Raw genomic sequence first — 25,531 nt, forward strand, 5'->3', positions numbered from 1 at the left:
TGGCAACAGAGCAGATGTGCCTGCTCAGTGCCTGCTGCAGTGGGAAGCCCAGCTTTTCACGGCACAACAGCTGCAGGAGGAGGGCTGTTCTGACTGCAGTGGCCGTGTACAGACCCTGCTGGAGCATCCCACTTGTCAGGGCCTGCCTGCCCTGCCAGCAGCCATTTCCTCCTCTCCTCCTCTTCTCCTCAGCCACCATGTCAGGTCCTGTGCCGTGCAGCCTTTCCCGTCTTGCACCTCTCACAGGCAGACAGGGTGAGTGCTGCAGCCCGGCTGCTGCCCCGGGAGCAGGAGCTGCATTTCTGCAGGAGCGAGAGTTGCCACCCAGCGTCTGTGAGCTGCAAGCGGGCACAGAAACGGCATCGGCGTCCCGGGCAGCGAGCCATGCCAGCCTGCAGGCTCTCAGTTTGATTGCACTCAGAGAACAGGTGCCTCATCCTTTAAGAATACACCAGATTTAATTATACCACTTCAAAATGTTCTGTCTTAGGTGAGGCTTTGAACATGTCCACATTAGCCATTTATGGAGGTGTGACAAGACTGTTTTTAAATGGATTGATTTACACTGGTGACATTGCTAACAGACCAACCGCGTTATGAGAAGCTCCAGCTTTTGCGTTTGACCTTCTCTCTTTCCACAGAAATATTTTAGGCTTTGTGTGTGAATTTGTTTCCAGTTATCAGGCCTCATTTCCCCACCTGCCTCACAATTCAGACAAAGCTTCTGAGAAGCCCTGATCTATGGCAAAGCAAGTCCTGTATTCCTTTCTTATTCTGAAGCTGCTGGGGACAGCAATGTGATTGATCCCAGAGTGGCAAGTTCAAAGTGCAGGTTTTAGCAAGGAGAAATTTACCAGCAGAGATGGAATTAGATAGACTGGGCATTCCTACTCTAAACCATTCAGTTGCTTGTAATTTTTATGATTGGAGCTGAAATGTTCCATTCTGGCTGTCTGCCTACATCTGATTTTTTTATAATTTTTGTTTTCTTTTTAAATATGGCTTCAGCCTGTACATTAAATCTACTCAGGGAGAAATAAAAAAAGGCAGAGCAAAACATTTTGGATTTGAGTGTTAAAGTGTATGCTAAGAAGAACAGTCTTTTGCCCAACTGCTTTGGAGGAGGAAGCTGAAACCTATGAAGGAGAGCTGTCCTTACGTCAGAGCTACACTACTCACTATCCCCATAAAAATCCATGCCAAATTTTGATCAATGATAAACCTTTAAAAAAAAAAATCCATTTCATGCATGCTCTGTAGGGACATTTGAGATTTTCCCTGTGTAGTTCTTCCAAGATCTGTTGTCAACACTGTGTCACAAAGGTGGGATAAGGTTATGTGAGTGCCAGACATCTTGTGTAAGGACCCAACCTCTGGTGACTGCTCTGGACCAGGCAGGGGAAGGAGGAGCAGCTGAGTGAAAGGAGAACAGCAAGTCCCTTGGGGAAGGGAAACATGGAGAACAGATCAGGGCCAGGAGCTTTATGATACTGTCTGTTGTGAGGATAAAGACAGAAGGAGTTACTGGAAAACAAAGGGATGGAACCCTTTGGGAGAAAAGAACCTTGACTGGCTGAATAACGTGACTAGATGGAAAATCAGAGTGCATGGGATTATAAAAGTCAAGAGTGATTGCTGTAGTGAAAGCAGGGCCTAGAGAGCGGGAAGACTATTTGAAAAAGCAAGCAGCTAGTCTTGGGAGCTGGGGAGAGAGCAGCAGTATTGGAGCCAGTGAAACGAGGAGCAAAAGAGGAGCTAAAAATGGTAGGAGGGGTGTAACAACACTGGATGTGGAGATAGGAAAGAACAAGCTGTGCCAGGCTCATTAAGGAACCAAAGAGCAGGAAGAGCATTCAGATAACAGAACAAGGAGACTTGAGGCAGGGGGGTGGGCAAGGAGCTGGCCAAACAAGCACTATTGTCCATCTTGTTCTAGGGGCACAAGCAAACCTTTAGGTTCCCGCATCTCCTCATTGTTGAGTCATGATTCAGGAATCCTGAGGCTGGCAGCACTTCTGTCCTGAAATGTTGAAGGAAAGAAAAAAAAAGAATAAAAAGTAAGACAGAGGGGATTCTGCAACAGCTTCCAAGCTGTCATTCTCCACATGAAAAAAACACAAATCAGTTAATCCTAAAAAAGATCTGATTCCTTCACCAGCCCATATATAACATCCTGAGACCATCTCACGGGCAAAAGAGCATCCCTCCTGGTCCCAACATCCTCATTTCATCCTCATTTGCTCCCCTTCCAGACTCCTTGCTAATGTCACGGAGACTGGACCAAATGAATGAGGACTGTCTATTTTAAAGTCTGTGCCTAAGAAATCCACAAATCCTGGCTTTTTTTTTGTTTGTTTTGTTTTGTTTTGTTTTTTGTTTTTTAGGAGGGGCTGAGTAAGCAGACCTGATAGAAAGCTCTTTATATATAAAACAGATAAGGTGCTCCCAGCATCTGTGCTCTACCTCTTCCTAGTTCCTATGTGCTCTGCTCACTTCCACTTAAAGTTTCCGTACCTGCCCTTCACACTTGCTTGCTGCCCAAGCCGTAGAGGGTTTCACCAGAGTTGCTGATGGGCAGGAGACAGGGACATCAGATCTGGATGTGGTTCATCCAAAATGTGTTGAAGGCTGTGTGATTCTTCTCCTCTACCCATCTTTTTCAAAATCCATGAAGCCACAGAGGGTGAAGTGGGACAGGCTGAGAGTGACTGAGCCCTATGAGGTGTGCCATTCCCAGACATTTGTCTGTCTCTGCAACAACACCTGGTATGTTTGCTGACAGATGCAGTGACCTAGACTTGAAGCAGAAACAAGAATGACGTTAAGAAACTTCCCAGAGCAGCACATAGGGGCAATGCCAGGTGTTAAAGTTGTTCTTCAAGTCTTGTGTTACCATATTTTTAAAAACAATTATTTAGTCAACAGCCAAATATACTCCACCAGATACCCAAAACAAGGACATTGCATCTTACCAACAAAGTTTCCAGTTTACCCTGCCCTAGTTGCATGTGCAGGCAAGTGGAACCTCTCTTTTTGTAATTTGACCCCTTTTATGGATGCTCAAGCTTTTTTCTTCCCCTCTCCCTGTCCCTCCCCTCTCCCCCGCCTCCTCTCCCTCTGGAGAAGCTGTGGGAGCAACAAAATATAAGAGATGCTGACTTTCCTTGACCAGCTTTCTCTTCAAAATTATACCCTGGAAATAATTCCCTCATCTGTCTGGGAAAGAAATTTGAGATGGATTTGATGCAGGCTTGGTGCAGGACAAGGAGACACAACTGCAGCCAGGAGCTAGACAAGATCAGCAGGCTGTAAGCTCCAAATGGCTGCAGGTTCAGACACAAGCAAGGCCCCATCAGCTTCCAAAAGCATCCATCACTGTGGCATGAGTCCAAGGAGATGAGACAAAAGGCCATTCTGGACATTTGCCGTGGCATCCAAGCACAGAGCCTGTGCTATGAAGATCCTGTGTTCTTGGTAGGGTCACTGTGCTGTCGATTTCTGAAAATACTCCTCTGCTAAAGAGCACAAGCATCTTCTCCAATAGCTCTCAGAGCCTTTCCCATTTTTTTCAGGCTTTGTTGCAGCCTGATGTCTCATAGGCAGCCTTGGCAATTTGAAACATAAACCAGGACAACTACCCTCTGCAGTGCTCTGCTGCTTCCAGGAGCTTGGCATGGGGAAGAGCTGTCTGTCAGACTCCGAGATCCACACCCACCACCCTGCTCACCCTGACAGGCAGGAAAAGCAGTACAAAGCTCAGGCAGATCAAACCATCAGCGCTGAGGAAGTTGTTTCTCAGGATCATTAAAACCACCCCCTGTCCTAAACACAAGCCAGTATGTAAAGAAACACTTTTTAAAAATTAAATTATTTTTTATTTTCTTAAGTTGGTGAAGGCTACCCCCTATAGAGAGATGTGGAAGTCAACCCAAGGACAGAAATAAAAGGGTGAAAAAGGCAGGCACAATCAGCTTCCTCCTGTGTTTTGGTGTCCTTGGGAAATTGCGCTCCCAGCTGAATGACATTTTTGGTGGAGAGTCCCTCAGGTTTTTACAAGAGTAGTTTTTCTTAGTACTTTCAGATTGCATGTCCAGAAAATGGCATGACGAAGGACAGCATGGAGGGAACAGAGAGCACAGGGTCAAGTTGGAAGAAAGTGAAACAGAGAATTGTATCTATGACAGGGCCCTCCAAAGCTTCAAAAATAGCTCAAGTGATGAGCCTGACCATTTCCCTTTGAAGCATTGATGTCACCCTGCCTGTGGCCATGATCCACTTACCAGACTGACGATATATTGCTACTGGCAGTTACTCTGAAACTAAAGTCAATAAATACCATTTCTAAATTAAGTAGCCAGAGAATTTTCCTATTGCTTCTCCTATATTTAATTCTTCCTTGTCCAGTAAGTCACGGTGTCTCACCCATTGCCTTAACTCCCTCACCATTAGAAAGTACAAAATGCAGAATGACAGAATAGCCTATGTCACTTTTTGTCTGCCTTACCCTTTTACTTTCTGAATTTCTCAATCACATTACCTCTGACTAAGATGGCATTTTCCCCTTGATTACAGCTGTGGGCTCTTTCACTAGGTAATAAACTTCATGTAACCAGCCACAAGATCCACTGATGTTTTTCTCTCACTGTATTTCTTCCTGAATAATTCCCCACATCACTTCCCTCCTCTGGAGGCAGGTCCTTTTGGAGCACCAAGTGTGCTCCTTGGTAGTTCAGGTTATATTCCAGATGTGCAAACAAGGTGACCTGGTCAAGAAGACAACCTCCACTTCCCAGGCCAACAACAAATGCCTTGCCACCCTTTGCAGCATGACCCCAAACACATTGGCTTGTGGCAGCACAGGTCCTTTCCCTGCCTACAGACTGTCACCAATAATTTTGGCAAGTGCTAATGAGGCACCATTACTGCAAAATATCTCCCACGTGTTTCCCAGTGCAGGTCTCCCATAGCATGTGTGCCACCCCCTGGCTCCGTATCCTGGGCACACAGTGCTGCTCTCAGCAGCTCTACTGCAGGGACTGCTGTCCCTCAGCTGTAGCAGCATGTTTCCCCAACACTTCTCTCTTTTTCTTTTTCCTTTTTTTTTTTCTTAACCTCCCTGCTGCCTCTGAATAAGCTGTAACTGGGGACTTTTTTTTTTTTTTTTTTAACCTCCCTGCCGCCTCTGAATAAGCTGTAACTGGGGACTCAAGCACACTGAAATTATGCAAATCGTCCCACCGGGTTTTTTGTAATGCTAATTATATCAAATGCATGCTCATCAATGAGAATGTCTAATTCCCCTTGCTCATTATCTAGATGTCACACACTGATATAGAAGCATCTGAAAAAATTAATCTCCTCACAACACAGTATTTGTGAACCCCTTGCCACCACCTTCACAGCTCCTGCCTTTGCCCCAGGACCCCCAGGTGATACTGGGTACGAGCACATGCACCAAACTGTCCCCAAAACCACCACTCCTCTGCTCCTTCCTATAGAGGAAGGACGCCTTATCATGAGGCTTTGGTGTTTGATTCACAGAATTACTTAGGTCTTGTATTTATGACTTAAATCAACAGGAGTGACACGATGGCTATGTCCTATGTAGCACTCCAGAAAGTGCCATCCGAAGTAGTTCAGAACATACATTTTAGCTACTAAGTTTCCTGCCTATAAAATAGTAATAATACCTTATCAGCTAAAGGGCCTCCTGAGAATGACGCTAATTCAAATTTATAAAGCCACTGGAAGTGGGGATGGTAAACACTACAGAAAAGGAGAAGGAGAAAAGAGAAGATCAGGAGCCCTGTTTGCAGAATGGAGCTCACATATGTGTGATAGACAGCTGATGGATTTGTATACAGCACAGAAAAAAAAACAAAGAAGGGGAAAAACAAGTAAAAGGCCACTTTTTTCCCTTCTCTGTGACCGATGTTCTTCCTATATGGTGAACAAAGAAGGGACATCGAGGGGAAAACAGTCTGTCATTGCGTAAGGAAGGACAACCGTGGCACCTATGCACAAGGAGTCCGGGGAGGGGAAAAGTCAGTCTGGCATTTCTCGACTCAAAGCGCAGGGCTGCGACACCTTCTGTGGGGATGTGCTTTCATTTATTGAACTGCTCCCTAAATGTGTGAGTTCAACATTTGCCAGGTTCTGATCAGGTAAAAACTCTCAGGAAGACCGTGCCACGGGCTAGATTACTTCCAGATGTTTTTTTAATTCTGTTCTTAACGCCTTACGGGGATGTTACTATCCTGACAACAAAATTAACTCATTTTCTCCCCTTGCTTCCAGCGAAGGAGCGCTCACACATTTACTTACCTCGGTTTTACAGCTTCTTGCCTTTATTAACATTTTTTAAAATTTACAAACTGCTTTTCTTCCGAAAGCTGTGAGGAGCTGCTTTGCCCCGCTGCATCTCGGAGGAGGCCGGAGCTGAGGGAGCGGACACCCCGGTCCGTCCCGGAGCGCCGCCGGTGTCCGTGTGCCCGGAGCCCCCGCGGGGGTCCCGCCGGTCGGGCCCGAGGCGCCGCCGGGGGCCGCTGTTGGCCGCGGGGAGCGCGGGGCGGGCGGGGAGCGGGGCGGGAGCGGAGCCTCCTCCGGCCGGCTCAGCACCGCCTCCCTCCACGCTCCCCCCCTTCTTTTTATTTTTCTTTTCTTAATTTTTTTAATTTTTTTTTTCCCCCATGGTGTTAGAAAACCTCTTTCATCATCACCTGGAGGTGAAAAATTTGATCCTCTCCCTCTACCCCTCGCCCTCCTTGGGAGAGAAGTTCTTCCTTGTTCCTTTGTGTTTCAGGGGCTCCAGTGGAGGAGGGTTGACTGCCCGTGCTTCAGGGGACAGCGTATGCAGTGCAGGGAGGTTTTACAACTACCATCGGAGCTTTGTCGCTGTCACTGTCCGAAACAGGTAAAAGCAGTGACAGCTATGCCTGACTTTAGTACTTGCAGACTCCCAGATAACCTCAAACAAAATCACCAGCACGGCAGGTTCTTCAGTGATATTACATTATTTCTTCTTATTTTGCTTGGGAGCCGTCACTGATCGCGATCTCGCTGCTCAAGATGCTGTGCAAACCAACCAAACAAAAAAACCCCCGATCCTTGCCTAAAGATCTCTCCGAGTGTAAGAGCAGAGACAGTGGGAATGTGGGAAACAATGAGGAAACCCTGAGCCAGTTTTGGTCAGCAGGATGTACAGCAGCATCAGCACAGCGGCAGCCTGGCCTCTGCCGAGATGCTGTTAGCACTGCAGAACACACGAGTTTGCAAAAAAGGCTTCAAAAGCAACACACAAAATGTGAAGCTTTCGCTGCACTCAGCCACAGGATCAAGGACTCTGCAGCTAAAAGGCAAGCAGGGTATGCAAAATGTAATCCGAGCAAGAACAACTCCGGGAGGGAAAGATAATAATAAAAAAAATGCCTGGGATGACAGATCAGCATCTAAAACACAAGGTCAGGGAACCATACAATTATTTAGGTTGGAAGGACCTCTGGAGGACATCCGTTTCAACTCCCAGCAATAGCGGGGGGGGAGTGGAAGGCAGCATGTACCTCCCAAGCTCAAAGCAGGCACAGCTGAAGTTGCTCAGGGCAATTGTAATACAAAATACATGTTTTGTTGTAGGGATACATCTAGTGGTGGGAGGCAGACAGCCAGTACACAGTGGAAGGAATAAAAACAGTAATAAAAGCAATTTGAAGATAAGGTCTGGCTTGTTCTGGGACTTCTGAAACATCTTTTCAAGCCAATTTACAGAACTCAGAGTATCAGAGGGTTTCTAGAAAATATAAAATCAGAGGGTTTCTAGAAAGTATAAAATACATTTTAATATTAATAGTCAGGATTAATAGTAATAACAATACTTTTATATATCAACCAAGTAGGGAACCATTTCCAGAAGCATAGGACATATCCATTCTGGAAGTCAAAGGAGATGAAATCCTAATGTATTTGTACATTTTTGCAGATACTGTCTGATCATACGGAATAAGCGTTCTGTGCGCCTTTGCCATCTCTCTGACCTTTCACTTGTTTAGTCTTACTTGATCAGGAGACATTTGTTTAATGTTCACATCTGCAAATTAATTTAAGTACAGGGAAGTAGTGAATAGTGAATGGCACCTCTGACATACTTAACAGGAATGCTAATTCAAGAGCTATCACAGTAGGATGTAGAGGGTCACCTATACAGGTTGAAAAGACTTTGCTAAGCTTATATTCCCATTTAACTTTCCCTTCTTGAATACCATTGCTTCACATAGCTCCTGTTGTTCTGAACACAAACTTTCAAGTGGTTCTGTTTTGTACTATTGGACACCATCATACCATAGAACTTTCAGATTTGTTTGTCTGGGTATTTTTAAACACTGACTAAAAAGAAGCCATAAAGCAAGATAAGGGTGAATGACTCATTCCACTAAAAGACAGCACATACATGTGCTATTCCTTATCACCATGTGATGGAATAAAAAACTCCTGAAGCTTACAAAGCAAAAATGCGGAAGCAGAAACTTAGCTAACACCAATTCTCTCTGTCAAACATGAAAAATATCCCAAATCCCCTCTAGAATCCAAAGCAATTACATGTGACTAGAATCCTCAAAACCAAAACAAAACTAATGCAAGCTGAAAAAGACTGAATACCCAAAGGACAAAACACAACAGCCCACACTGGGCCCACAGCTATCGATATGCAACAATTAAGCAAAGCCTTCAGAACCCCAAAGTCAGGAACTTTTCTGCTGCATGTAACATGACCAGCAGCCCTCTTTATTGTTAAACTGGTTGATGAGATTCATTAGGAGATCAGCTTTGCAGTTATTTATAATTTAGTCAAAATATTTGAGCTAAAATTTCCTCTGCTGGAGGTGGAATATTTATTAAATGTTCCAGGTAAAAATAGTTCCACTATTTTCAGGAATGAAGCTACAAGAAAAGATCATGTTTTCTGGTGTGCTTTTTGAGAAGTTGTGTGCTGTGGAGATACTGTAACTTCAGCAGAGGAGCGGCCTCTTCCGAAGGTGTGGTATCTGCCAGCTGACATTTCATTCCTTCTTGGCAAGCTCGCCAAGAGAAGACAGAGCCACACTCTGCTCGTAGTGGCCCTGAGAAAGCACAACAGCCATGACTTGCAACAATCCTGGTGAGCATTAGGAAACGCCTCTCCCCAGGGCACGTTTCAGCACTGCTGTGGGTACCTCAGCAAGCTGAGGAATCGCCATCCTTGGGAGGTGCTCAGAGGACACCTGGGCAAGGCTCTGAGAAACCTGAACTTGCCACGTACATCCTCTCTGCTCCTGGCTTGGGCTGTATGAGCCTGGGGACAGGTCAGAGGCAGTGGAGCTGAGCAGCCTCTTCCCTCTGATGACTTTGGGGAGAGTTTCCAGAAAGCTCTGCTGGAGCCTCAGCCAGGCCTGGCCCCCTGCCCCAGGAGATGCTTTTAGGCTGGTGCACTTGCCCTTGGCTCCTGTCTGAGGAGTCTGGCCTGTGCCTGACCATGCAATCTGTGGATCTAGACCCGTGGATAGGCTTCCTGTCTTGACCCAAGACCTGTCTTGTCATGATGGACTTGTCAGGCAATCTCTGGACTGTGGCTCACCTTGGTTCCTGCCTCCAGACCCAATCCTGATGCTGACTTGACTTCTTACTTTGACCTTGGACCTGCCCCATCACCACAAGCTCGTGTGATGATCTGGATTCCCAGCTGAACCTGGCTATCTGCCTATACCTGCCTTTGTCTCCTTTCCCTTGCTGGCTAAGCCTCTTCCTCTGCCTGCCTTGTTACATGCCTGGATCTCAGCTCTTGTATTCCTTTAGGGAGCTGCCAGCCCTCACCGACCCCAGCAACCTGCCGTGAGCAGGCAGCCTCAGTAGAGACCTCCAGAGGTCCCTTCCCATCCAGATCTTTCTGTGAACTTATAACAGCACTCTAGCCAAGTTAAAAGGAAAGAAAAAAGTAGCTTCTCTGTGCAGGGAAGAAATCATAGCTCTGAAGGCATTGCATTGATGCTTAGGTGCATGGTGCATTACACTAGGAAAAGGAGAAAGGACCAGAGGGACAGGGACAAGGAAAGGGGTCTAGAAAGGATGAAGGTGGTAGAAGGTTTGAAAACAGGCAGCAGTGCATCTGCTGTAATATCACTCCGTTATCCCATAAATCCCAGGACAAAAGGGTAGCAGAAGAGATGCACACAGCTCTGTTTCCTCTCCAGCTACACTTTGTCACTGTGTCACATTCATGGCAGTCCTGAGTCTTTAAAATAGGAATATCTACTGCCCTACAAGCCCTCTTCCACCTTTCTCCCTGCATCTCTTGGGCACCATTAAATGTTCTTCATCTGCAATGGATTTCAAGGCTGCTGTGCTGGTGATGCATGGGCTGAGCAAGGGGACAGAGCTGGCTCACGCAGGGCATATGTCTCACAGGCAGTGGGTGGCACAAGGATGTCTCTGTGGAGAGTCTCATCATCTTCTACAGGTCTTCTCAAAGACCTGCTTCTGCAGTCATCTCTCATAAAAGAGAGGGTCTTCAAGGGAGACTGCAAAAATGGATTTAAAACATGGTATCTCCTAACACCAACCCGTGATGTATTACAATACATTTATTCCCACAGCAGTCATGAGGTAGGAACTTGAAACCAGATTTATTGCTTATTGAGAAGTCTAAAAACTATAAACCCTAGCAGTCTGGACTACATTTCTTGTCACTTTCCCTGACCTTTCCTTTAACATTAAGAAAAACAGAACCAAACCACTGTAATGAATCCACTCCAGAATAGCCTGAGACCTGCTGGAAGCCACAGAGAGGCTGTTTTGTAGTGCAATTGGAAAGGCAACCCTTGGCCATCAGCAGGAGTGAAAAACTGGGCCTTCTGGCACTGCCTGTGTACAGCTGGATCTCGCTTCTGGGGAGATTTATAGGGCTTTCACATACAGTGCAGCCTGAAAAAGCATGTACAAACAGTGCAAGCAAATACATCTCACCACAGCTTCATTCTCTGACATCATTCCTTTTCAACAGTGAAAATCACTCAGACCCGAAATCAATCGTCCTATATAGGGGCCAGCAACAAGAGAGTGCAAAGCACTAACATCAGCATGAGCTTCTGACACGATGACAGTATTGGTATCCTCTCTTTTGTTCTGGAGCCATTGGGAATGTAGTTTTTTAAAGCATGCTAGTGTTTCCCAAGCTATTTTGCTTTAGGTAAATGTGTAGCCATTGTGCCACGTGCGTGTGTTTACAGCTGCAGATTTGACATACCTCCTGAAGATTGTTTTGCTAAGGTCTGTGATTTTCTATATAATTAGGAACCTATTTTCTGCAAGATTACTGAAAACTCAGCTATTCTCCTTGACCTCAACAAAGCTTGCTAAATGCTTCAGTTCTTTTGGAAAATTAAGATACTCATTTAGGTGTCCTGTGCTGGACCTATGACTCAGATTGAAACATCTGGTCAAAGGCTTTCCTCAGCCACTGCTAGTAAATTCACTTTGTCAGCAGTGAGTGCCGTATCTGGGTTCTGTTGGTCCCCAGAACTACCTCGGGCCCTAGTGCAGCCAGGAGCTACTCAGTCAGGATGGGCTTGCTATAGGAATTCATGCTGGCCAGACCTAGACACACTAAGTTTGTTTCAAATCCTTGTTCCCCACTGTGTTTCCTGTACCAAAAGAGTCAGGTATGACCATGTCACGAAGGCACCTCTGTTTATTCAAAACAACCTTTCATCCTTCAGCTTTGCATCATCACGTTCACCCACAGAGAGTCTGCTGTGCTCCCTCAAACAGTTTGCTGCATCCCACAGGCTTGCTGTAGTTACTGCATGTGTGACTCTGCAATGGTATGGCTTTCCTGGGCTTAAATCTCTGAGTCCTCAATGGGGCCATTCAGGAATACTGCAGTAGGAAGTGATGGTGAGGATTCATTGGGACGGATAAAGTTTTCAGATGGGAACAGTTTTACTTTAGACACAGCGTGGTCTCGGGTTGACTTACACTCCACAATCTGATGCTTAAGCGTTCCCATCTCTGAGTCCCAGGCTTGTCCCCGCCGTAATTTCTTGAAGGTGTTACGGAAACCCTCAGTGCTGAAGTAGTAGACCAAGGGGTCCAGCATGCAGTTCATGCTGGCAAACATCATCGTTATAATTAACGCTTGGCGCACCGAGGCCTTGGTTTGTTCCTCGACCTTCATCACCCGGGCCTTTATCATCCCATAAACCGCCAGGGTAGTGTTGTAGGGCACGAAGCAGATGATGAAGATGACCAGGTTGACCAGGAGGAGACGGACAGTCTTCCGCTGTCGCAGGGTCTTCGTCTGGCTGGGCTGGCAGAGCTCCTGAAAGATGCGAATTGAGCAGTACATCACAGAGCTGAGAGGCAGGAGAAACCCCAAGATTTCAGCCAGGATTACCAGGGGGAAGAGGTTGTTCTGCCACATGTTGTCGCTAAAGCTTTCAAAGCACAGATAAATGGTCTGGTTTGTTACTTTACAGTGGTTTTGCTTGTGGACTATGGCTGTGGGGATGGAGCCCATGAAGATCACAACCCAGACGATGAAGCAGAGGAGCTTGGCCACCTTGGGGCGCCGCAGATGCCGCCAGCGAAGCGGGTGAACAATGGCAACGTAGCGATCCAGGTTGACGCACATGAGGAAGAGGCAGCTACCGTACATGTTGATCTGGAAGACTGAGCCAGAGACCTGGCACAGGAAGCTACCAAAGGGCCAGTGGTGGTTGGAATAGTAGTAGAGTCGCATGGGCAGAGAAAGTGTGAAGCTGAGGTCACTTATGGCCAGGTTCAACATGTAGATCATCACTACAGACTTCAGGCGCAGGTATCGGACAAATATCCACAGGGCTACCACATTGAGTATCAAACCTGTGATGAATATCAGGGTGTAGCCAGGCATGAGGAGGTGGTGGTTGAAGGTGTAATCCTTGCATGTCTGTGACGTATTGGATGTATTGGACGCTGACATGCCCAGCATGGGTCAGGGAATGCTCTCGCAGAGATGGCTGAGCCTGGTGATGGGCTAAGGAGGCACAAAGAAGAGCACTGAGGGAAGTTGTTCCCCTCTGAGGAGCCACGGGCAGATCATTCCTGTCACCTGCTGCTGGGAGGTAGATGAGCAATATCTCTCTTGGCTGGCACTGCTTTGGATTGCTGGTCTGTGGTCATCTGGCACGGATGGTAATGTGAAGTCTGCTTCTGCCCCCAGTTCAGCAATTCTTTCCAGTGGTTATGAGGTGACAAGGCGATGGAGGATCATTGCTAGCTGTCAGTACAATTCCTGGTCAGAGTAGGAGACCAAAACAAAAGAGTTTAACTTAGAGGAGGAAATCTCTTGAAATGTTAAAATCCCACCATGGTGGCTTTTGCAGTAAGAACTCACAAAGAAACCAGAAGATGAGGGAAAATGGACACTAGAAATGTGAATAATTACATGGCAGAAGAAGACAGAGCACAGAGAAGGTGGTTGGTGTACAGAATTATTTATCACTCAGCCCCAGAAAATGCACTTTGCTTTGATCACTGCTGAGAGCACATGAATTCCAGAAAGGGACACCACGAGCACACACGGAAAGCAGTTGAGGCAGCTCCAGAGAAAGAGAAAGAAAAAGAAGAGAGCAGTGTTTTGAAGGAAAAATGCTGACTGGAAGGAACTTAAAATAAAAATGGCAGAGTACTGTTTTATATCAGAGAAAAAGGACTTTGTACATCCACTTCAGATAAAAGAAATTACAGTACAGTTAGACCTGACTACACCCAAGCTCCTTTTCTTACGTAAAACAACACGCACAGACCTCAGTTCCAGTGACTTCAAGGTCCTTATGTTTCTTACATTCATACAGTTCCTTTGGTGTCCTTACTTGCATGGGACCAGTGGTGCTTATTTGCATTGTATGTCCTCATTCTGCTGCTTGAAGCAGCCCATATCCCAGAAATGCCGAGCAGCACAGCCACGGAGGGGAACACAATAAAAAAGGAAGTGCCATGGGATTCATGTGGACAAACATGACTTCAAAGCAGTGTGAGGCTAGTAACCACTCTAGGTACTAACTAGCAGCACTGTCCAAACACTGACCAGCTGGAGTGAGCCCAGTGGAAGGCCACCAAAATGGTCTGGGGGCTGGAGCACTTGTGCCATGAGGAGCTGCTGAGGGAACTGGTCTTGTTCAGCTGGACAAGAGAAGGCTCCAGGTGATGTAACAGCAGCACTGGGGTTTGCATGGCAAGGTTTTGGCAGCTGGGAGGGCTATAGGTGTGGTTCTGTGAGAGTGTGCTAGGAATTTCCTCTGTGTCTGATATAGCCAGAGCCAGGAGGGACCTGCCACTGGCCAAGGCTGAGCCCATCAGTGATGGTGGTAGCACCTCTGGGATAATGAAAGGGAAAAAGTTACTGTGAGACAGCAATTGCAGGCAGGGAAGGGAAGTGAGAATATGTGATAGAAACAGCCCTGCTGCAGACCAAGGTCAGTGAAGAAGGAGGGGAATGAGGTGCTCCAGGCACTGGAGCAAAGATTCCCCTGTTGCCCCTGGAGAAGACCATGGTGAAGCCATGTTGGAGCACTCTGTTCCTGAAGGACTGCACTCTGTGGAAGGGACTCACACTGGAGCAGGGATTGGATTACACAGTTCCCCACAGTTGTTTGCAGGGTCAAACAGGGACTCCCTCATAAGAGTCCATGTGGATTGTGATTTACTTCAGAAGGAAAGTGGAATTTTCTGTCTAGAGAACATTTTTACATGAGGTTGATATTACTCAGCAACTTGACAGACATGTCATGCATGTCAGACCTTCTGGATGGCATTGTGTGGCAATGCACAGATCCAGGGAGAATCTGCTGCAGACAGAAGCATGTGCTGACCCCACAGAGAGGAAGATAATCATTCTGCTAACAACATGTTAAACAATGGAAGTGGAAACCTAATACAAGCTGTTGGTAGACAAGCTGTTGCCCATCCTTTGTGTTGTTGTGCAGGTCCATCACCAAAACAGGTTTCTTAAGGAAATTTCTACTAGTTTATCAAACTATATCTGAGTGGATTCTACCCTTCCTTCTACCCTTACTTTGCATGAATTTTTGTGCAAGTTTGGAGTATAAGATAAGCTGACAAGGCAAAAGTGCAAGAATGTTGTTGTTTTCAAGTGAAATGTTTCGTGCTTCAAAAAATCTCAAGGAGGAGCATCATCAGTGGTCAAAGGAGGTGATTGTCCTGCTCTGCTTTGCAGTGGTGCAACCTCACCTGGAGTCCTGTGTGCGGTTTTGGGCACTATAAAAAAGACATTGAGCTATTAGAGAGTGTGCAAAGGAGGGCCATGAGGATGGTAAAGGACCTTGAGGAGAAACCGTGCGAGGGGCAGCTGAGGTCACTTGGTCTGTTGTGCTTGGAGAAGAGGAGACTGAGGGGAGAGCTCATTGTGGTCTGCAACTTCCTCGAGAGGGGAAGAGGAGGGGCAGGCACTGATCTCTGTGCTGACCAGTGACAGGATCCAAGGGAATGGCCTGAAGTTTCATCAGGGGAGATTTGGGTTCGATATTAGAAGAAGGTTCATCACCCAGAGGGTGGCTGAGCACTGGAACAGGCTTCCCAGGGCAGTGGTCACAGCACCAAGCCTGACAGAGTTCAAGAACTGTTTGGACAACACTCTCAGGCACAGGGTATGATTCTTGGGATGTCCTATGCAGGGCCAGGAGTTGGGCTTGATGATCCCTGATGATTCTGATGGGTCCCTTCCAAATCAGTATATTCTGTGATTCTGTAATTCTAGGAGAATATGTCAGCTTTTGCTAGAGCAAACACCCTGAAATGAACAGCAGACTGAACAGACTGGTCAGACCTTTATCCTGATGGAAACAAAGTTATTGAGACTGTGACTTAGTGAGTGACCATGACCTCCTGTAACACATGTACTCAGACCAGCCAGATGTCAGGTGAAAAGGACTTATCTCTACAGACAATGTGTTTTTTTCAAGCTTTCCTGAGGTACTCAATTAACAGATCTAGAGATTATAATATGTAAGCACAGTCCATGCTGTGTCAGGCTTTCTACCACTAATATTCCATCTCAAACTGTGGATGGTGAAGGGATTATGTTAACAACAGTACAATCATGTAGTTACACTGCCTCAAGTTGTCTTCCTGCTTCCAGAACAAACTGTAGCCCAGAAATTTCTTGAGCCACAGGTGACCCAGTTGTACTCAGTAGGCCTCAGGGGACTTCTATTTCATTGTGTTTTTTTCAGTAATTTTTTGAGTTGATGTTAAATTTACCATCTACATTATCCAGTGCTAGGAGTGCCAAGGAATTCCACAGCTTACTTGTGCCTCAGGTGAGGAATCACTTCCATATACCCATCTCTGATTCATCATCTGCTAGATTCAATTATTAGCTTTAGTGGTGGAACAGACAGGGCAAACCCCATCCCTATCCACCTTCATTTCATGGCTGATAATATTGTAAATATCTACCACATTCCCACTCAGCAACTTTTTTTTGGGTTTTTTTTTTTTTTTTTTTTAGGCTAAAGGGTCCTTGTCTTCATAGTTTTTCCTTGTAGAGAAGCTGTTCTGTAGTTTTGAACATCCTTGTTGCCCTTCTCAGCACTTTTCCACTTCTGCTACAGCCTTTGTGAGCCTGTGCTGGGGTGCTGAAAACAGGCAGTGCTGATAATGTGGATGCACTGAGCTGCGTAGGTGTAGATCTCATTTGCAAGTGGTAATGGCCAGTTCAGTTTGCTTTTTCCCATCACTTCACTAGATAAAATTTCAGCTGTTAGTTTAAGTCCAGTCACTCACACTTCTCTTAAGCTCTGCAGTTCTTCGCTGCCAAACCTCATCCTTTTAAACTTGAATAATTTTATGTCTCCAACAGATTTGTTATTTTATTATTCATCCCTCATGAATAAGTCAAACAGTCCAAGCCCCAGCACAGGTGTCTGACAACTCCACTGAGAAAAACAACCTTCATTCTCCCTCCCTTCTTTTAGGCACTTTTTATCCAGGTAGGAACATTTTCTTTAAATTTTTTTTAAGTACCATTGGTGAGACCGCCTTTGAAAGCCTTCTGGAAATCCACATGGGCCACTGTTCACATGCTTATTGAGCCCTTTAAGGAAGAACTGTGGGAACAGCATCTCTTTATAAAAGCCATGATGACTTTTCCCCAGTAATTAGATGTGACCGCATGCCAATTGATTTTTTTCTTTATTATAGCTTCTACTAATTTGTTCAGCAAAACCATCAAGCTCCCTGGTCTGAAACCCCCCAAGAGCCTTTTCTTAAATTGAGTCTGCCTTTAAGAGCTGTTTTAAGCAAAGGTTTCTATGGCACAATTAGTCAGATCTTCCACCCTTCAGTTATTTTTGACCTCTGGGTAGGAGCCGTGTGGCTTTAGACACTCTTTCCTTCCTCCATGGTTGATCCTACTACTGTTTTGACCAGAGACAGTCCTTTTTGAACTTCCCATAAAGAAAGTTTCTGCTGTGGAAATCTCCCAGGCTTTCATTACATGAATACCAGAGAAAGAGACCTCTTCATTTTTTTACCCTCCACCAGGTTTTCTTTCTTTTCTGAGTGGTCTTTCCTTACATACTCTAGCCTTTCAGCCTTCAACACGCTGAACAGCACAGTTCTGAACTGGCAGCAAACATCACTGAGAGCAGAAAATAGATTGGGGTTTTGAGGGGATTTTTTCTCATGGGTAGATGGAAACACAGAAGAAAGAGTCTGCTGTGGTGTTGGTATGGAAGCTGAGCTGATAGTCTCAGACTTGCCATAACAGATACAGTGACCAAGACACATGAGAAAGGAGATGTATGCAGACACAGTCATTGCAAAGATAAAGTTGTGGGTGTGCAGAGTTTCTCCAGTGACCTTTGGAGGTCCTGCTTTGACTGTCCCTCTCTAAAAAGGAAAGCTAGGGGTAGGTAAAGCAGGCTGGCAGCAGGGAGACTGATTATCCTTGCTGGTTAATGTCTGAGAGTCAAAAGGCATGTTCCTTGTGGCTGCCTCTAAAAGAACCCCACGTACTCATTGCTCTGCACAAAAGCTGCCAAGAGATCTCAAACCACCAGCTGTGTAAGGAGGCAGTGGTACCACAGCTGAATAACCCCCCTCCTCACAACAAGATGCTCTCTTTAAATCCTGAAGATACTTTCTCTTTGGTGACTGACCTTATTGTCCCAGGAGGTGGAGGAAGTATTTTTTTTCCCTCTTATTTGAGCCCCTGAATACCATCAACTTCTAAGACTTGCAAAATTAGTGGGATTTTGATTTTTTTCTTTTTTGGGGTGAGAAGCCCTAAATGTACTTTAGGTCTAGGACAGGCAGGCATGCCCTGAGATGGGATGTGTGCCTGGCATCTTGCTGCCTGGTCCTGAGAATCCTCTCTCTCCTGTCTCACTAGGAGTCACGGCCTCCAAGCACTACAAAAATGATGAAGAATCTGAGTATGGGGCTGAAAAATGAGGTGGAAAAAGAGAGCTGGAAAAATACTTATGAGGATGCTGCAGGGTCAGTGTTTCTGTTAGTGGCTTGCCACTAAAACCATGAGGAGTTTTGGGGCTCCTGTGAGAATACAGAGAGCAAATGTGGGATTGGGGTGCAGAACTTAAAACACAAACTGCATGAGCTCGCTTGCTTATTCTGAAATCAAAGAGGAAACAACAAAAATGTGTCAAACCTCAGAAAACATACCCGACTTTAGGAATTGGAGATAGATTTTTTTAATAAATGTGGGTGCTTTTTACCTGCTGTAGGTGATATTCAAGCCCCACTTTTCATCTGTTTTTCTACTCAAGAAATTAGATTTTTGTGAGGATTTGATTAGATTTTTGAAGACATTAAAATCTTAGGATGGCTTGTTTTTAAAGAGAGAAACATGATATAAAAGCTGAGACCTTTGTATTTAACTCATGAGGTTTGATCACACTGCTATTGCCTCCTCCTTAGAGATGCTACCCCTCTTCACCTCCTGAGGGTCCCGTGGAAGAGGGCTCCTACGGTGGGCACCTTGGCAAGTAAGCTCTGCAGGCTGCCCGTGCTTTTAGTATCACAGGATCCCAAGGAAAGCCTCAGTCTGAGTAAATACAGAGATGTGCCTTGCACCCCTAGGTCCACGGGGCCACTGATGAGGGGCAGATGTGCTGCAGTGCCCCGCAGCACACGGGCAGCAGCGCACGGGGACCGCTGCCCAAGGTGCCAGACCATCCGGCTCTCCAGATGTTCCCGCCCGCCTTACCTCACTGCTGGAGAAGAGCCAAGTGTGGATGCCGGCTGGCTTGCTGCTCGGTGACTGCTCCTTCTGCAGAGGTCTCGATTCGGGCCCCAAAGCCACAAAGCAGCTTGGATCGAAACAGAACCGGGCGGGCTCTTCATCCAAATCACAGCTGTCCCCTACCGCGCTGCGGCTGATTCTACATCTGGCATGCTGCAGTTTGTCTCTTCTCCTTTCTCACTTCCTGATGCACTTCTGCCTGGCTACAAAGCATGAACTTTGTTATCAAGGGCTGATAAGCTAAACCACATCCTACAACAGCAAATGCAATCATGAAAGAAGCAGTACCCAGGTGTCCTTGCAACGGAGGAGACCTGCCCTGGGTCATAGTGCCAAATATTTGCTTGTCTTGCTAACTCAGCCACCCCCAGGACTGACAGAGGGAAAATAAAATGTCCCTCTCCCCAAAATATTGCTAAACAGGAGGTAGAAGTGAAATATGGGAAGTGAGAGCCAAGTTGATTTAATTGCTAGCCTGCACAAAGACTTGGAGTCCTGTCACTCCCGTGGTCTAGGGGGCTTTGGGATTGAACTCCTGCCCGGGGGCCCAGCTGTGCATCACTGGCATGTGGCAGGATCCCAAAAAGAACCAGGCTCTAGAGAGGTGTCATTATCTGTGGCAAGCAAAGGCATGTTTGCCACGAACCTTAGTCCCTGGTGTTCAAGGCTACAGGAGGCAGAGTGCTATGAAAGTACAAGGGCTGATTTACCAGCACATCTGTGACCTGGCACTGCCACGTGTAGCTGGGAAGGGAGCTGCCCTTGTGCAGAGCCCATCTGGCACTCTGTTGCTTCGAGTCCTATTTCTGCTTTGCCAGTCTCAGCACACCTGGAAGAAGACACAAGACATGGCGACACTCCTAATCCCACTGTCGTCCTGCCCCAAGAACAGCTGCCCTGGGAAGTTGCTGTGGGCTCCCTTTCTCTGCAGCCCTTGCCTGCTGGTGTTTGATTTTCTCACTCCCTGCCTCCCTTGTTCTGCTGTTACCGACTCCTCATTCAGGGAATGACACACCAAGGGATATATATGTTTCTGCTACTCATAAATCCTTGGAGGGCACAATAGCACCCGAACCACTGAGCTCACCCTGCTTCTTTTCAGTGCCTCTCTTTTTTAACCAGACCCCTTTTCTCACTTGCTAGTTGCTGGGATCTTTGTTCTCATGGCTTTTTGTGTCTCTTCAGTTCCCATCAAGGTGTTGTTACTGATAAAAGCTTGCAGATATGCCACAGGGGGTGTCCTTTGCCTAAGGAGTGTCTGACACATTCTCTGGGAACTCCCCCCTCCCCTGCAGCCCTCACCCCTCACACACATGAGCACACACCTGGCTGAGCCTGGCAGTCCTGGCTTTTCCATGTGTGAGAAGACAAGGACACAATGGCACCCAGCCCAGCCCAAGAGCCCCACAGCATCCTCACCCAGCCAAGTTCACTCACCTCCCTGGATCTCGGAGCCTCAGCCCACGAACTCTGTGTCCCCTCAGCCGGGTGGGCTCACACATCTGCCCCTTGCTGTCTCCTGGAGGCTCAGCTCGTGGGGAAGAGCAGCTCAACCCCCGGCATTTCCTCACCGCTGTCTGAGCGAGCAGCAGGTAAGACCAGATTACTGGGGTGTGTGTTGGAGGCTACACCCTGATGCTGCAAATCCCAACATGCCTGCCACCCCGCAGTGCTGGCTCCAGAAAGTAGGAGCAAGGAACCCAACAAGAGGAAGGATGCAGGCAGGTGGGAAGGCAAGGAAAGAGGTGAAATGCACGCTACAAGAGAGAGGCTGCTCAGGTCTGAAAGGATGACTGATAAACCACAATGCTCTTGACTTCTTTGTGCAGCAAAATGTGGGAGAGCAGAGCAAAGGGGTGAATCCCCTTATGGAAGCTTCACTTTCTGAATGATTCAGACAGGAAAAGCAGAAACCTGTGTCTGCAGAGGAGTTTTACCTTCCAAGGCGGTGGGAACAGCTGGCCCTTCCCAGGTTGGCTGGGGAAATGGCAGTCTTTTGTCCCGGGACATTTCAGCTCTCTGGTCACACAGCTCACATTTTCCTGGGCTCCCAGGGGCTCTTAGGAAAGGGGTGCCCAGTGAGAAGGGTGCCAGCCACCCTGTTGTGCCTCCTAGGAGAAGGGCAAGGGCTGATCATGGGGAAGCAGAGACCTTGGGGAAGAAAATGAGGGAGGTGAAGGGAGACTTGCCAGGGAAAGAGTTAAGAGAGGCAGGGAGCAGCTGGGCTGTGTCTGCTTGCTGCAGCTATGTGGGCTGCAGGGTAGAAAAGAACAATCTCCAGCCTGGAGGAGGCAGATGAGGGAGTGTCTTCAAGAACAGTGGATGTGGATGAGGGAAGTAGCAGGTCTTCCCCTCTCTGCTCCCATGAGCTGTCACTGCAGGGAAACTCTCTGTGTCCCCAAAAGGTCTGGTGACAAAGCAGTGACGAGCTGGTGGGTCTGGCAACAGCTGCTTGGTGCTTCTGGTTCTTCTGTGGAAGGCTCTGTCTGCTGCTGAGCGGGTCTTGGGCTGCCTCCTGCTGAGGAAGTGACTGGACTGTGGAGGTAGGCAACCACATCATCTCCTGACAGGATGGCACAGGCCATGGGTGTGACACAGATGCTGTCCCCATCCGTGTGAGCTCCCTGTGATGGATGCCCACCCCAGAGCCCTAGCTCAGAGTTCTCCCACCATGCTGCCCAAGCTGTGGCACTGGTGTGGATGACCTCGCAGGACCAACCCAGCAGGGTTCTGCAGGCTGCAGGGTCTCTGATGCTGGCAGGCACACCTGGACAGCCCACGGTCACTGCCCAGGGCTGGAGCTACTCCTACTTTGCAGTGCTGGGCTGGAGCTGATGTGAAAGCCGCTGTTGGGCAGAGGCTGTGGAAAGCCACAGAAGGGGATTCAGGCAGCTGCAGTGCTGGAGTTGAAGGTGGTGAAGTTTTGTCAGGGACAGGATGGAGCTGGTGTGGCTGCATCTGATGCTGATCCACGTGCAGCACGTCACTGCAGTGACCTGGCTGTAAGTATGCTTTGTGCTTGTATTGTCTGGTTTGGTAAGCCACCTAGGGAGGTGCTGTCTCCTAGAAAATAGGGTGAGAACAGGGTGGAAGAAGGAATCTGGGCAACCAAAAAGCAGAAGAGGCATCTCTGGGAGCATGGAGGGAGAGGGATGGTAAGGCTGAAGAGGTGCAGACCAGAATGGGCAGCAAGAATGTCCAATTCACAGACAACATGGCCACAGCCCCTTTCCCTGCCCCATTTCTGCTCTAAGATATGGCTAGAGAGGGTTAGTCCTGCAGACATGAGGCTCTGGCTCTAGCCCATCTGCAACAGAACCTCTGCCCTGCCCCACAGGTCCCTGGCCAAGCAGACTTCCCTGCAGGCAGTCCTCTGGGACCCCAGGGGCTGTGATGGCCTGAGGGGGTTGGAAGAAGAGCAGGTCTGTGTTTGCCAGTGGCAGTGGAAGCCATGGAGGTGACAAAGCGAGGTGCGGAGCTGGCTGTCCTCGAGTGCCAGCTCCAGTTTCACTCTTGCCGCTGGAACTGCTCCACCCTGCAGGGGCTGCAGGTCTTCGGCAAGGCCACCATCCAAGGTCAGCGAGGGCAGGCTTGGCGTGGTGTCCCTCCAGTATGCCCACTGTCCCCTTGACGCATCAGCCTTTCCTGGGCTGGTGTGCAAGGGCTGCACTGGACCCATCCCCAGAGTGGCCAGTGCCTTCTTCCACGTGCTAACATGTCAGCACAGAGCAAACTGAACTGAATGCTCTCACACACACTAGCATTCTGGAGAAACTTCTTCCTGTTTGGCCACATTTGGCTTTTTGGTCCCACTGGACTGTCCTGGGTGCCAGCTCTGCAGACTGGTAAATTTCTCCCTGACCCTGCCACCCACGCTGCCACAGAGCCATGGCACTTACTGACTCCCAGCGTTGGGAACAGCTGCACTGGGTGAACATCCCGACATGTATTTCTCCCGAGCAGTCTCCATCTGAAGGCATCCTTCCTGCATGCAGTGACAGCCTCTTTTCCCACACTCTGCCCCATAAGTGCCTTTGCCCCCCGCAGACTGGTGCCACTTCTTGTCCCGCTGCAGGCACACAGGAGTCTGCTTTCATCCACGCCATCTCGGCTGCCGGCACTGCTTTTGCTGTGAGCCCTGCCTGCAGCCGGGGGAGCTGCACGAGTGTGGCTGCAACCGCAAGGTCCGAGGAGTCAGCTCTGAAGGTGAAGGAAGAAGCTGGGAGTAAATGGCAGAGGGGAAGGTCCATGAGGGAGACAGGCTGGAAAAGGAGACGCTTTCATTCTCCACAGGTCTTTGGGAGATCCTCTCAGGGCTTCTCTTTCCTTGTCACAAGGCTGCTTTCCCTCTGCAGGTTTCCAGTGGTCAGGCTGCTCTAATAACCTGTTTTATGGGATTGCCTTCTCTCAGGCCTTCATGGACAGCCCTGAGAGGAGCCGCAGTGTCTCCTCCAGCCGAGCGCTCATGAACCTGCCCAGCAATGAGGCTGGGAGGAAGGAAAGGGCATGAACACAGGCTGGGAGTGAGCCTGGCTGCAGGGCTTCTCCCTGGCCCAGCAGAACTCAGTCCAGCCCCCACATCCCAACAGGCACCTCAGGGCAGCCAGGGGCTCCCACAGCAGTCTGCATCCTGCTGCCTTTCCTAGCCCAGCACTGTGCTGATTATCCTGAGCCAGCTCCTGCCTGTGTGGAGGGGAGTCCCAGCCTCCCCTACTCAGTTCTGTGCAGTCTCCTTTTCCGCACAGATCCCAGCTATGATTCAGGAAATAATTTACTGTGTTCTGTTCTGAAGGGCTTCCCTGCCCCTCCAGCCTTGCTTCAATAAAGACAGACATCTGCAGGGCCGCAGTCAGATCTGGTCGCTTGAGCATCCTCCACTCTGGCCAGATCTGTTCCCCTCCCCGCAGCCCTGCAGGTCAGAACAGCTCCCCATCCCTCTCTCTGCATCAGGGATTTATCTTACAGACCCAAACCATCTTGTTTCCCACAGAGTGGATCTCCTTCAGTTCATACTGTCCTGGATTAAAAAGACACTTTTGCCCTTTCCCTTCCCCTTCCCGCCCCTGATCTCCAGCCCCATGGGCGGTGTTGGGGGAACAGCAGCACAGGGGAGGTGCTGGGAAGGTGTCCCTGGTCAGGCTGGCAGCTGCCTCCTGCTCCGCAGGCTCCCCTGGCCCACATGAAGGCGGAGTGCGAGTGCCATGGCGTGTCGGGCTCCTGCGAGGTGCGAGCCTGCTGGAAGCTCATGCCTCCCCTCCCCACACGGGCAACATCCTCAAGGAAAAGTCTGAGGGGACAACAGAGGTTTTCCCGAAGCGGGTCGGTTCCCGGCAGCTCCTGATGCCCAGCTCTCGCTTCAAGCCCTACACGGCCTGGTCTACCTGCGGGCCAGCCCGGCCTTCGCGAGCGGGACCCTCGGCACGGCCCCTCCGGCACCTCCGGCCGGCAGCGCAAGCGGCCATGGCCGGCCAGGGCCGGCAGCGAGCCGCGGTGCTGCGGCAGGGCAGCAGGGCAGGGCAGCAGGGCAGCAGGGCAGCAGGGCAGCAGGGCAGCAGGGCTGCCCGGGCCCGGGGGAGTGCTGCAGCTGCAGGCTCCAATGGTGCTGCTCCCTCAAGTGCAGGCAGTGCCGGCACCTCGTGGAGCTGCACAGGTGCCGCCGAGGGACGGCAGAGCCGCCGCAGGGCAGATGCCCGGGTGCCAGCAGCTCCCCCCGCAGCAGCCTCCCGCCAGCCGCCGTGGGCTGCTGTGGTTTGAATTATTTTTCCGCGTGGGGGGTTGGAGGACACAGGCCAAATAAACCACTAAGCTTGAGGAAAAAACCCAGCCGCAGTGGAAAGCAAAGTGCACACAAAAGCTTCTTGCTCACATGCTGTGTTTGGGATCGGGAGAGTCCCTGTCTCTGGTCCCTCTAGCCTCTGGACATGCAAGAAATGCCTTTCCAGTGCTCAGCTGCTCCTTTGGCTGGAGAAATGTTTCCAAGAGGAGTTCCAGCAGCTGCCACAGTGAGGCTCCCTCATTCAGTCTGATCTCAGTGCCAGGGAATGTTATGGAACAAGCTATCCTAAGTGCAATCGCACAGCACTACCAGGGAATCTGTCCTAGCCTGGATGGATTCATAAAAGGCATGTGTCCAGTTCTGGGCTCTTCACTTCCAGAAAGACACTGAGGTGCTGGAGTGTGTCCAGAGAAGGGCAGCAAAGCCTGTGAAGGGTCTGGAGAGGCAAAAGGAGATGGGGTTGT

General features: G+C 48.7%; 2 protein-coding genes and 1 long non-coding RNA gene across 3 annotated transcripts; 1 reads left to right on the top strand and 2 right to left on the bottom strand.

Annotated features, from left to right (window-relative positions):
* LOC121351720 lies at positions 1-6,520 on the bottom strand. Its single transcript, XR_005954827.1, has 3 exons — positions 6,325-6,520; positions 2,515-2,797; positions 1-2,020 (listed from the first exon to the last, which is right to left on the bottom strand). It is a non-coding gene; the product is annotated as an uncharacterized LOC121351720 (long non-coding RNA).
* Positions 6,521-11,866: 5,346 nt separating this feature from the next.
* On the bottom strand, positions 11,867-12,997 carry LPAR5 (lysophosphatidic acid receptor 5). Its single transcript, XM_041464005.1, has one exon. It carries the CDS (start codon positions 12,995-12,997, stop codon positions 11,867-11,869), a length of 1,131 nt encoding a protein of 376 aa, XP_041319939.1.
* Positions 12,998-22,228: 9,231 nt separating this feature from the next.
* LOC121351740 (protein Wnt-4-like) lies at positions 22,229-25,457 on the top strand. The gene is given in 12 exon segments (XM_041464112.1): positions 22,229-22,293; positions 22,629-22,726; positions 22,729-22,866; positions 23,367-23,438; positions 23,441-23,497; positions 23,647-23,795; positions 24,456-24,546; positions 24,549-24,659; positions 24,662-24,691; positions 24,694-24,794; positions 24,847-25,039; positions 25,447-25,457. Coding segments are annotated over 12 exon segments (1,116 nt in total).
* Positions 25,458-25,531: the final 74 nt, after the last annotated feature.

This window comes from Pyrgilauda ruficollis, unplaced genomic scaffold (genome assembly GCF_017590135.1).
Source record: "Pyrgilauda ruficollis isolate IOZ18807 unplaced genomic scaffold, ASM1759013v1 scaffold17, whole genome shotgun sequence".
Lineage (NCBI taxonomy): Eukaryota > Metazoa > Chordata > Aves > Passeriformes > Passeridae > Pyrgilauda > Pyrgilauda ruficollis.